At 32.6% G+C, this 13,987-nt stretch overlaps 1 protein-coding gene across 4 annotated transcripts in view; it reads left to right on the forward strand.

The window, feature by feature from the left end:
* LOC120772068 (histone-lysine N-methyltransferase, H3 lysine-79 specific) overlaps nucleotides 1-13,987 on the forward strand; it is a 122,828-nt gene that overhangs the window by 96,166 nt on the left and 12,675 nt on the right. For 2 of the 4 annotated variants that reach the window (XM_040100458.1, XM_040100474.1), the window contains exons 3-6: nucleotides 9,175-9,550; nucleotides 10,281-11,684; nucleotides 12,519-13,102; nucleotides 13,365-13,540. The exons of 1 other annotated variant lie outside the window; for it this stretch is intronic. In XM_040100458.1, the coding sequence (XP_039956392.1) occupies nucleotides 11,406-11,684; nucleotides 12,519-13,102; nucleotides 13,365-13,540 (1,039 nt within the window). In that variant the 5' untranslated portion in view covers nucleotides 9,175-9,550; nucleotides 10,281-11,405. The remainder of the gene's footprint in view (nucleotides 1-9,174; nucleotides 9,551-10,280; nucleotides 11,685-12,518; nucleotides 13,103-13,364; nucleotides 13,541-13,987) is intronic. One more of the 4 variants, XM_040100465.1, reaches the window with a different exon arrangement.

Genomic DNA, 13,987 nt, shown 5'->3' on the forward strand with positions numbered 1-13,987 from the left:
TATTGCTTACTGGGCTCATATTACACACTAATTATACCCGTAGGACCGGACCGTCTTACCGTCTAGTATCAGCTTTGAGGTTATGTTGGCGAAGGAACAAAAGGGGGCACGTCTGCACTCGTGCGACTTGAACTCTGCTTATTAGCGAAGCAATTAACCGCAAAGCGTTCAGAAAATAGTTCGCATATTTCACATGAGCATATGCAAATCATAAAGCAATATTTACATACCATTTGTACATATGTATATGTGTATATTGGTATCCATTGTGCGCTTATTTAGGCGCGTCTGTAAGTCATAAATGCTGATCCACACATATTTACACATTTTATATTGCTCTCGACGTCGTGCTGACTGACAGACTTGCTTATTATAATTTTATTAATATACAAACCTGCATACATTGCATATTTTTATTTTTTATATTCTCGCTCAGCTCTTTTCCAAGGTTGTTTTTTTCGCTGTTGTTTTGTTGTTTTCGCTGTCAAGTTCAATGTCAGATCATTGCTGAGAATATGAATGCGCTCCACGTGTTGGGATTTTCGTATGACTCAGTGTTGCCAGAGGTGTTGTAATAATGATTACATTGACATCCCTTGCATGATATGTAACGAAGATCATGTAACGGGAAAATACTAGGTATATTTTCGGCGAATAACGATGAGCTTGAACTATAATTTTAATGTGACATTCATTTCTATTAATTGTCATATTTGTTTGTTGTAATAGTTCCGTAGTCAATGAAATATTTTACCTCTCGATCGTATGACTCAGCGTTGCCAAAGGTGTTGTATTAATTATTATATTGAAATTGTTCTCCAACGAAAGCGGGAAATTAGTACGTTCACGGAAAAATAAAAAGATGGAAACGAGTTAACTATAATATTTCCTATAGCTAATGAAATATATCTTTAACTTTCTATTTTCGCAGATAGTAGCTCAGCTTAGTTATGAGAAATGTATGGGTTTTCCAGCTTTTTCAGTTAGTAAGAAAGACAGTGATTTCTTCTAAATTATTACAACACTTCTATTCGCTATAATCAGTAGTATATAACATTTTAAATAAATCAGAAATTTTTAGATTATTTTTAAGTTTATTTTAGAAACTAGCTTACAGCTGTCCATCATAAGCATTTTTATTTTAGTTAACTACTAGATATATCCGTAAAATTTCGGTCACCTTAGCATTTTTTATGCCCATAATTAAATTTTTGAAATTAAGAAGGTTTAACTTCAATTTGTACTTAAATTTCACTCTGTAAGTGTACTCAAATCTTTTTTTATAAAACTGTCGAAGACACAAAATAATATTGGTAATAAGAAATTTCGTAACTCGATGTTCTATTGAATAGCATTTAGAAGTCAAATTTCATACATATTACCTTCCATAACCAGAACTTCCTTAACTCAAAGTTTTCCATAACTAGAACTCTTGAAATGGCAATAAAAGTTAAATCTCATACAAATTTCTTTCCAAAATTCGAACTTTTAGATGCGCACCTGATCCTCGTATTTTTCGGAGGAATCCTACTTTGCAATCTGATGCTCACAAAGAAGTACCCCTGCTTATTTATCCTTTCAAATGTTATACCATGTTCAGACCGACACTTAATCACACGATTTCGGCTGTTGAATGGATTATCCCACTAATCTTAAAAATTTATCAAGATTTCGCCATACAAAAATGACAGTTCCAAATCACTTCATTGAAATGATTTGAAACTGACCCACGCTAAATCTCTCTGTGCGACTCTGATTTTGCGCAATCTACTTGTCAGCACTGGAAATCTGTTACATTATCACAGCTGATTTAGACACTAAAAAGGAAAAAAAATGTAAACAAACAAATTTTTTTTAAAGCAATGAATCTAATTTCATCTGAAAATCGACTTAACAAATGAAAAAACGCATCCATTATTTCTATTATATGGAAAATATTAAAAAAAGCCGTCTTTGTATTTCAAAATACTATATGACAATCTTTTCTTTTGATAAATATTAAGCGATGTGAATTCTTGAATGACAATAACAGCTGTTTTTTGATCATTCTAACGGCAGTGAGAACACTGTTGGGTTATGAAATGCTTAAATATAATCTAATCTTTTAAATTTTCGGTCTGAACATGGTATTACTATTACTAATACAGATTACATTGAGGTAAACAATGAGATTTGCTCAGCGGTTGTGTTTCGAGTTAGGAAAGTTAAGCTGTATATTTTTAGAACGATGAATTTTAAAGATTTTTGTTTCTTTATTAGAATCCGGATTTAGGTTGGATGTAAATAAGAGATATTCTATATAATCATTAATTCAAAACTTCGCGACTATGGGGCCTTCTAAGCCTGAACAAATATTTTACAATATTTTCGATATTATTTCATGTTAAATCTGCAATAATCCTCTGTATTACTTGGGAAAAGCTCTGTCGCTAAAACAAAATCGGAAAGGTCCACAGTTTTTAGCTTGCTTAAGTATAGATAATAGTTGATAATGCCTTCAATAGCTGATTGGAGAATAAAGGAACATGAGTTCGTAGCCTTAATTGAAAGTAAAGAGCTACAATGGTTCGCGAGAACCTACTATATCCACTTATTAAAAAAAAAATCGAGCAGTTAGCCCAAGAGGAGGTGAAATTATTTCAAAGCCTTTCAAAAATTGCTATTTAAGCGCGGAAGAAAGTATTTGCTGAAAGCAATCTGGTATAGTCCGTCTGTCTGGGACTTTTTGAAAATATTTTTTGGACTTTCCCTTTCATTTATAAAAAACAGATTTTCTAAAGTTTCTATTGTTGTAGCAATAATTAATTATTTTCCGACTTTTGTGGCCTTGAAGGGTTGTATTTTGTGACTCCACTTCTTCTTGTGTTTTTTAATGTCTGTTTTATATATTTACTTCTGTATGTATATATGTGGAAGCTTACTTAATCACAAACCTATGTTAGAATTTGTTTACATACTTACACATTTTGTCGTTAAAATGCGCAGATATTTAATACGATTTTTATAGGCCACAAGCCAAGTCTCCCGTAGACTACTAAAAGCTCAGACATATGTACCTATATAAAAATGTGTTTCAATGCTATCAGATTGCGTGATAAATACGAGCGTGTGCGCGTTCAGTCTTACAGCGTTTAGAAAATCAATAACAACCCCTTGAAGCTTTCGCTGGTCTGGCAATGTCATGCAATGGCATCTCCACTGTCAACCCACATATAAATAATATATATGGCATATATTTGTATGTACATTTAATCGTATATTAAAGACCCACGAGGGTTAAATTAACAGCGAACATTTCTCTAAGCTTGTATTCAAGCTGTGTCTAAATATTTCTACTGGAAAAAAGCTTCACAAAAACGTATTTTGCCGAAAGCATATTGACATATGTACATATTATACATATGTACATATGTATATAAAATGACTGAAGCTTATATTTCTCTTTTAGATAAATTAGTAAGACTCGCTTGAGCTGTCGCTTAAAACACGCTGTTTCACTAATTCTCTGTCTCATCGCTATGCTCGGCACGCTCGCTTTGCGGCATTTCATGGTGTTGGAAATTTAAAAGGAAGTTTGCCTGGTTTTGGGTAAAGAATTCAATATCTTATTTATAACAGACTATATTAGTACAAACTTAGATAGAATAATAATTCATAAGATATTTAATCTAGGAAATCCATTAAATGCTGGATCTGCGTTACTTTTGCAGAACAAAATTAATGTCGAAATTGAATTTCTTTTCATTATGTTTATGCACTTTGAGTTATGTTGCACAGTTTATATAGTGTTTTGTACTTTGTTATTTTTGAAGGATATTATAGCAACCTTAAGGGGGTACTCTCATGTGAACGCATACATTTTACCACTTTTTAGGAAATTTTTTTTTATGCGACAACAAATGTCAATCATTTTAATTTTTTAATATATTTTTATTTGTGTTTTGAAATGTATAAAAAAAGTTTTTTTTTTGTTTTTTACATTTTTAATATATTTTTTTTTTTTTTAAATCAAAGTAGTCCCCAACAAAAAAAGTAGTTCACTGGTCATGGTGATAGCGGCTGTTCATGTTGTCTGAAATAAAAAAAATCCAATGGATTATTATTCAGTAGTTCTGCGGCTATCGTCCCTACCAAATATAATCACTAATTTCAATTAGTAATTTCATTAAAAAAATGTCGAACTTCAAAAAAAAGTCACGAAAATCTTGTTTTTTCGTTAAAAATCGTTTAAAAAAATATGAAAATATTTTCGAAAATAAACAATTCTTGTAGGGACGATAACTATAGAAGAATATATGTAAATTTTAAAGCAATCGGTTGAATACTTTAATTTTTTTAGGACCGTGACAGTTTCAGAAAAGGATGATTTGAGAAAAATGCGTTTAAAGTTTCAAGAGCTGCAGATTTGTCATGGCGCCTGGTAGACAATCGCTTACGACACGTCCTCGACTATGAGCTGTAACTTATCAAATACTATGAATTTCGGTCTGAATTTTTCACAGCATGTTTTCAATAGGTTTTACTGTCAAAATAAAAAAAATCGATTTTTCGAAGTGATTACATGAAAATACCCCCTTAACGCTCGGCAGCAATAAAAAATAAACCTTAAAACGTTGCCTAAAATTAGGCGCATCGCTTAATAATAATATCTAGATTACATTTTAGCAAAGTCAAAAACCTATTATGGTCATATGAAAACTTTTCTAGTATGTTCCTAAGATATAAGTAAAAATTGTGGGTTTTTCTTTTTCTTTGTTTACTCCGGACACATTTAAAATTATAACTTTTTGGTATCGCCCGTTCAGCATGTAACGATTCTGTTAAAGACTATTAAAAGCACGATAAATAAATAACTAAATACTCTACAGACATTAAATTTTACACCCGGGCTTGTACTAAAGGTCTTTATAACAGACGAGGGCAAATTAAGACGATGGTGAAAACCCAAAAAACCATATTTGGTAGGTAATACTATCCTGACATTCTTACATTACAGTGTTTAAACGAGCGAAATCGCTCTACAGTCACACTTACTTCCCGTACAACAAAATTTTAAATTCCATCTGTTCTTTCACTTTCTAGTATATAAATCAAGCGCCAAACAATGTATCCGTTTAAACTTTCCACTAATAGTGCCTTTGAGGTGTGCACCCTTATGACCAAAAATTGCCCAAGTCGGTTCAAAATTATTCAAGCTCCCAGATACCGGTTATGTGAATTGCAGTACCTATTGCGAACTCCTTACCGAAAATATGAGCCAACCGTGCGGTTACACTATTGCAATTCGAAAATAAATTTCCCGTCTCTGACCCCTGAAAGTTGCGAGTGTAAAAGTGTTCGGTTACACCCGAACTTAGCTCTTCCTTACACGTTCACTATTCCTTTACATTTGTTTACTTCTTCTGCTTAAAGTGGAATTGAATGGCTTTCACTTTTGCTTTTCACATTACTTTACTTTCAAGCATTATGCTTTCCACGTCAATAAGAAAATTAATTATAGCCCATAATTAGGCGTTTTGTTAAATAATAATATATTAGCGAAGTTGTTTATGAAATGTAAAAATTAATTTATAACGAATAGTTTTAGCTTTTTAAAGGTATTTGACTTTCATTTTAATAGCATTCGTACTGCTATGTACTGTTTTTTTTAATTTGTGCTCAATTCTTAATTAAACTTTTTAGTGCTTGAATAATTAATGTTTATATTATATAATATATATAATTATCTTTAAAACAAAGGAAGGAAACGAATCAAATAATTAATTAAACCATTAATTAAATTATAAAATCTAACAGTAATGCCTGCTAACTAAATTTAAAGATAAAAAATGAATTTAGAAGACTTTTCGAAAAAATTTTACAAAGTAATTAAGCACTGGTATTGAAAAATATTTCTAATATACAGCTGTTGACTGCTAATTAGAAACGCTCTCTTTTTTGTAAGTGGCTGATGAGTAGGATGATAAAAATTTTTAATATACCGCTATTTTTGTTCCTAAAAGTCTTGCATTGTTTGTGTTCCCATATTCACTATTAAATTCACTCTGTAATTGTGAAGTTAGAATTCTTTTCTTTTTTTCCCAAATAGTAAAAGCAGTATTAAGTAAACTGAAAGGGTTAAGCAACAAAATACTAACTGAAAGTAAGAAAAATTTTTTAATAGCACTATTTTTTGCTGATAAAAAATTTTCGTTTCTAATTAGTTGTCGCACTCAAATCGTTGATTCCACACATTTTGGTAAAATCTTAAAAAAAAAAAAGAATTTTTAATTAAAATGTTTACTATTAGAGTTTAAGTTTAACGTAAGTTTCAATAAAATGTGTGGAAAAACGGTAAAAATAAGTGATTTCTTTAAAATAATTTCATTTACTTCAAAATAAGTCGCGTTTCTAATTAGCTGTCAACCGCTTTACATACTTGCTGTTTTAAAGCATTTTTGTAAGTTCTTTAAAGTATTTTCAGTGATAATACACAATGCAAAACGTACTTTGCCCTAGCTATGCCATTAAAATTATTATCGAATTTAAACGCTTCGGAATTCGGCAGCAAAAGCATTCCAATAATGACATTAGATTTGTTATATTAATATACTCGCTTAAATACATATGTACATAAATACATACTTATGTATCATATATGAAGAATCAAAATTATAATGTTTTCCGTTGGCTTTGCAACCCAGGTATTTGATAGTTCGGTCTGTTGCTATGCATTTCGTGTATACTGATGTAATCAAACTTCCAAATACATACATGTGTATGTACTCATGCAGTTAGGATGCATATGGAACATATGTACATACCTTTGCGTCATACAAATATACATAACAAAACGCAGTTATGCAAATTTAACGCAATCTATGTACTTTGCTATGCATGTGTGCGTATGTATTTATAACTAATGATGCTGCATCAATCAATAGAAATGCCATATATATTTATAAGCGCATAACAAATATACACATACTATGTATAAGTATGTGTGCAGTCATGAGTCAGTTTTTGGTGATGTATATGTATGTATGTACATATATTATTTTGTGAATTTCTAAGTGTTGGCGCATTGCTCCCAATCAATTGCTCTCTATGGGCCAAATTATGTACCTTAATGCATATATACAGTTAGTGTACATATGTACATATGTATGCATGTAAGCTCTCAATGTTGCTTCGCATATTTTCCATTTTCATTTCCAAAAATTTTCCACCACAACAATCATTTGTGTGCGTTCGAAATGGCTTATGTAAGCTTATGTGAGTGTGTGTGTGCGTACATTGTCCTGGTCTGGTCTGGTCTGGGCTCGTAGCAGTAATTCAGAGGATTTTGCTTGACATTTGTGCTCGGTCACTCATTTATTTCCATTCGTTTATTGCTAATTTATTTGTCTCATGTCTGGCGGCCCACACGCATAAATATAAATACATTTGAATGCTGTGTGTTTGAGGTCCTCGAGTAATGTGTAATTATTCGAAATTGAACAAATTAAATGTTTCGTGCAAGTTTAATGAAATTTAAATATGCTGATAGTAGTTAAATTTTGAAGAGTTCTTATGTGTGTTGATTAAATTGCACTTTTTTCGAGCTTTCGTTGCTCAATATTTTGAACTTATGTACCTTTTGAGGCAAGATATTTTTGTAGTGAATTGTTTAACCAATCATATTAATATTCACTTTATATCGCTTCTTGAGCTTCTCGGAGTTCCTCTCGGTGACCACTATATCACTGAACTGGATCCTCTGAAATTAAAAAAACAAACAGATTTCATTAAAGTAATGTCAAATCTAATTAAACAAATTGGAGAAATAAGCAAAATAAAATTGTTTGACAATATGACGGTTTCTAAAAAAAAATCGTTTTTCGACTTAAATTTCGGACTTACATAAATTGTATAAAAAAAAAAAATACCAATTGATTAAAAAAATTTATATTAGTTACTAAATTTATATATTTCAGAAGCTCATGTTGAAATTTGAGTTAATCGGTTTGATTAATCGGTTTAGCCGTTTTCGAGTACTGTTGGTCACCGACTTGAAAACACCTTTTTAAGAAAAACGCGTTTTCAAATTTGCGTATAACTTCGAAAATATTCACCGGAACGATATGATGTGTATATTCTTAAATGTATCAAGAAAATAAAATTACAAAAAAATCGATTTTTTGAAAACTGTATAAAATCCCTTAAGAGTTGGTAATGAAATTATCTTAAAATATACTTTTTTAATGAAAATAATTTTTGAATTTTTATGAATTTAAAATTTTATAAGAATACATAGTATATCGTCATCTGAAATGCAAAATAACGTATCATCAAAAAATTCAAAATTGAGTTTTTTACTGATTACGATTCACCACATCATATTACATATGTGTCGCAAATTTTAAGCTTCTGCAATCAAAAATACCCAAACTATATTAAAAGTTCAAAAAAACGTATCATCAAGTGCTTTATTTCATTAAACAAAATAACGTATCATCACTAAAGTATGTAAATATAGCAGAGTGTTTTTTTGTTTAATATCGAAGTTAGCCTTCATTTATTGTTTATGCCTGTAAACCTACGAAAAGTGATGTTACGTTATTTTGCATTTCAGGTGACGATATGTACCTACATATGTACATATGTATAATATTAGCGCTTAGTACTTTTTCTGCGTCGAAGTTAAATTTTATGCATAATAACTGATATTTTTCAAACAAAATATTTTTTATTTATTTTATTTTTTTTTATTTAAAAACTATTGCTCTCTTTTATATTTCTTTTCTTTGGTTTCTATTTTTATTAGACAATTTTTTTTAGATGTTATTCAATTTTTTAAATTTTTTATTTCGTTTTTTACATAAATAATACATATACTATATTTTTTTTTGTATTAAGTAATTTTGTGCAATTTGTATATACTCGTATGCATATTTTTTATTGAAAATATAAATTTTACCACATTTTTCTTATCTCACACTTGTATATGTCCTTTCATCATACTTTCATTAGCTTCTCTGCGCTTGTTATTCTGTCTTCATATCTCAGTATTTATTCATATAAAATATTTTATTCATATTACCACCTTTCATAAATCACATCCATACATACATATGAAAACATGCATATATTTCCTAAAAATTATTTTATACCTTATTTATTTATGTTCACCCTTTCTGTTTCTTTCTTTTACAGACTACTTTGCAATTACTCGTACTTCTCGTAAAAACGCATTAAAAATATTGCAAATGAATGAAATGAAGATGAAAAACAGTTGAAATCAATTCCGCATAACTCGATCATATTGTGCTAAATAAATTTGAATGTGCAGAAAAAATTGTTGCAAATTCACCTACACATACACACGCATGCCAAACAGCGCCAGAAAGAATTGTTAATTGCGTTAAAATTAATAAAAATAAATTAATTTAAAAAAAGTAGAAATTTTCGTGTTTAAAGTAACAAACAGGACTTGTTTATTAAAGCAGCGCTGTTGCTTCATTTGCCGCCAAAGTCAAATCGTCATCATCAGCATTCAAGCTCATCAATATCCTCCGAACGAACGACCAATGTTACTACACACTTACTGATAATCACCAAAATTTAGTTGAAGAGAAGGATGGAAAGAGTGAGCGCGTGTTAGCTTGAGAAAAGCGAGCGATTAGCAGTCTTGACCTTGTATTGTTAAGCGGCAAACAAACAGAGAACTAAGCAAATTATGATCTACAGCTAATAAAGATATCTTGAAAACTTTTTCCCTTTAAAAATATAAAAATAGCGGTCGATAAAAGCTCCTATTTGGTCACAATATTACTGATCTTCGCAGCTTAACTTCTATCTAAAAATAAAAACAGTACTAGTTCTCTTGCAGACCAATAAAACTTGAATAATACACTTTCTTTGTCTATTAGCTTATTCAAATACGTAGATTTCCAACAACAAATAAATTAAAAAAGTAATTTTTGAAGTTTTTGGCGAGAGATATGTCACTTTCCAAAATTATGTAAACAGCGAAATTAAGGCCTTGTGCGCTTTCCATACTTGTGCCTGCTAAATTAGAATTTAGACTTATTAAAAAATTGTTTTATACTCGCCTTAGCGCTGGGAATCATGCCACACACGATCGCTCCTCTTTCATCTAATTCCAAACAGCTTACATAGCTTAATGACTGCTGTTGTTGTTGTTACGACGCTGCAACAGAAATTTTCATAAACTATTTTCCATCTTTTTTTTATTTTTATTTTTTGTTGTTGTAAGCATATAACCTCTAAATGTGTGTTTTACTTTTTACTCTCATTAGCATTAGCCAGCGAAGCAGATCCCCAATATCACCACCACCAATCACTCGATTCCATATAATAGTAAAAAAACACCTGTACACACACACATACACACATATACGCATAATTGAGTTAACACACCAAAAATTGAGGAAATAATACACGTACATACATACAAAAACAATTATATCGTAAGGAAAATGAAATGAAGTGAAAACAAAAAAATTAGTTTTAAAAGTGTAATAAGTAAAAAGTTAGAAAAAAGTACAAATTACAACGATAAGATCATCAAAACAACAACAATATAAGAAATCAGCACATTACACCGTAGAGCGTGTCACAAGCGTTCGTCAGCGATCGGTGATCACATGATCAGCAACGAAAACATCCGAGCTGAGGTTCAACAGTACAGCCTTGTGAGAGCAAAAGAGAGCGTGTGAGCGCCATTTCCACCAGTCCAACGCGAGCGTGTATGCGCAAACGCTGAAACACCACCACCCACCAAAACACATCATAACTTCGTCTGGCCCTGAGCACTTTCCGAGCACATCTATGCGCACGCTACCAACTGTATCCTCTGCGCAATAGTTAACCTGCAGCCGAGACACTGCGTTACCCTGTTCCTCGTCAGGTGCATCTTAGCGCTGTGTGCCGCTTTACAACAACAACAATCTTAACTGGAGCGCTTTGCTTTTTGTCGCCACGCTGTGTGCTCGCCGACAACATTATTGCCTTCTTGGTGGTGTTGGTGGCGGTGTGCCGTCGGTATTGTCGTTGGTGTTGATTGTCGTAGACGGTGCAGGTATTGGCAAGTTGGCAGGCAGTTCACAACGTGAGTGGTTAATTGAGGACAGGCACCGTAGACTGACACGCGCCCATCGCTGTACCAACGCACCCGTACGCCCGCACGCCCAATAGTCCAACAGCCCGCTCGTACAACTCTCACACACATACACTCTCATCTAAAACGCATTGTAACGTAATCAATATAATATAAAATAGAAAACAAAATTAACCGTAAAAAGCATCAAAATCATCATAACAACAACCATAACAATTACTGCCCATTGGTTGCCTAGCTGATTGGCTGGCTGTGCGACGGCCGCCAACGACTACAACATTGCAGCGCTCGAAAGTAACGCAATATGGCAACACCGCAAGTCAAGGATTTGGTGTTGCGTTCTCCTGCTGGCTCCTCCGAAGTCATCACCTTCGCTTGGCCCCTACAAGTTGGCAGCGGCCAGGACAAGCACGACAATGGCATCGATATTATCGACACGATCAAATTCGTGTGCGAAGAATTGCCGAGCATCTCATCCGCATTCGAAGAGATTAATCTCAATCAAATTGACACTGCCTGCTACAAGACTATGACAAATCTTGTCGATCGATTCAACAAGGCTGTTGACAGTATTGTTGCATTGGTGAGTAGTGCAAACATTTACATACGTACCTATTTATGGTTCATAGAGTGTTTACAACATACAAGTATATTGAATTAGAACGCGCTTCTCGTCAAAACTTAGGTTAGACTCGTTATATCTGCTATATATAACTTCCTATTTTTATATAATGTTTGAGTTTGTTCATTGGAATCGAATAACGAGGAGAATAAATACAAAAGATATAGTACTTACAGTTAGTAAGTCAGAAGTCGTAAAATGTTAGGTTAAGTACCACCATCCGGAATAACTATTACAGCTGCCTTAGCTTGAGACTTATATAAGAACTCAGTGTCATATTTGTATTTTATAACTTTTACGATTAGCCTTATACCGAGAAATTCTCAAATAGAACTTTTTTCACTTCATTTGGGAGGTTTTTGAAAATAAAATTGGTTAGGTCCGAATTTTTTCTGAATATTTTTTTGCTTAACAATCTAAATACTTTATAATATAAAATGTAATCACTCCCAAACTCGATATAAAAAGTCGTTTACTCTCTAAGATAAATAGGTTACCAAGTTAGACTCTTTCAAATAATCTTTTATATTTGCTATAAATATTTGATACTAAAATACATTTACATAGTTTATATTTAAAAGGTAGGTTAAATCCGATTTTGTAGTTTTTAGATAGTTCTACAATTACCAAAGTAGCATTTTCCCGTTATTTATAAACTAATGGTTGTAAAAATATTATATGTTTGCTCTCAGTAAAATAAAAAAAGTAAGGTCCGCTTGTTTATAGCAGTTTAATACTTACTCTGAAACTAAAACTAATACTTTATCTATCTATTTCCCTCTTTCTGCTACATAGGAAAAAGGAACTTCACTGCCCGCTGAGCGTCTTAATAAATTCGCTCATCCCAGCTTACTCAGACATATACTGCAATTAGTTTATAATGCTGCCGTACTCGATCCGGATAAACTCAACAATTACGAACCATTCTCGCCCGAAGTCTATGGCGAAACCTCATACGAACTCGTCCAACAGATGATCAAGCATGTGAATGTGACAAACGATGACACATTCATTGATCTCGGCTCCGGTGTGGGCCAGGTGGTATTACAAATGGCTGGCTCATTTCCGCTCAAAGCATGCGTGGGCATTGAAAAAGCCGATACGCCCGCACGTTATGCCGAACGTATGGATATGTTTTTTCGTCAATTTATGGCGTGGTTCGGCAAACGCTATTGCGATTACAAGTTGATAAAAGGCGATTTTTTGGTCGATGAACATCGCGAGAAAATTACTTCATCGTCGTTGGTGTTCGTAAATAACTTCGCATTTGGTCCGAATGTGGATCATCAGTTGAAGGAACGTTTCGCCGATTTACGTGACGGTGCACGCATTGTGTCTTCGAAATCGTTTTGTCCGCTGAATTTCCGCATTACCGATAGGTAAGTGTTAAAACTCGTTTGTTAGTTTATAAATAAAAGCTTTTGGGTGTTTTAAAGTAAGAGATTAAAGCTCAAGAAGTAGCAATAATTTTTTAGCTTTAGCACTGGTTCTTAGAGGTCATTGATCTGTTGTACATCAATTAGAGCAAAATGTTGTAGGAGAGCATTCAAGGGCGTCGTGTTCTTGAAAATAATGTTCTTTTATCAATACGACTCAATACAACTCTAATTGTTCATTTTTCTTTGTTCTTTATATTCACAGAAACCTCAGCGACATCGGCACCATAATGCATGTGAGCGAAATACCACCACTAAAGGGTTCGGTCTCGTGGACCTGTAAACCAGTATCGTACTATTTGCATACGATCGATCGTACGATATTGGAGCGTTATTTTCAACGCTTAAAAACTCAAAAAGGTGCTGAAAACGATCATGTCGGTAAGTAAAAATAACGCCATAATTATGAAAAATCCAACAGAGTGGTTGCCTCAATGGTTAATACTACTGTCGGAACAAGTACGAGCAAGCGATAAGGGAGTAAACGAAATCGAATTAACCAAAATAAAATATAAATTAACTAAAAACGAAAAGATTTAGTTGGAAAACGTCTAAAATAATAATAAAATAAAAGCGTAGAAAAAAATAATTTTACGAAAATGTTTATAAAAATAAAAACGAAAAATATGTTTAATACCAAAAGTACACCACACACCAATCAATTGTGCAGAAAAGAAAGTACACAAGCATATCTGCGAGTATGCACACGGGACACTCAGCAAATTCACGCAACACTCACGAGACCAAACTAATTCTTTGCATTCGAAATTCATGAAAAATCCATCCACTCATTTTTGCTATTTTTCTCAAGACATTTTGGTAATGTTT

The sequence above is a fragment of the Bactrocera tryoni genome, chromosome 1 (genome assembly GCF_016617805.1).
Source record: "Bactrocera tryoni isolate S06 chromosome 1, CSIRO_BtryS06_freeze2, whole genome shotgun sequence".
Lineage (NCBI taxonomy): Eukaryota > Metazoa > Arthropoda > Insecta > Diptera > Tephritidae > Bactrocera > Bactrocera tryoni.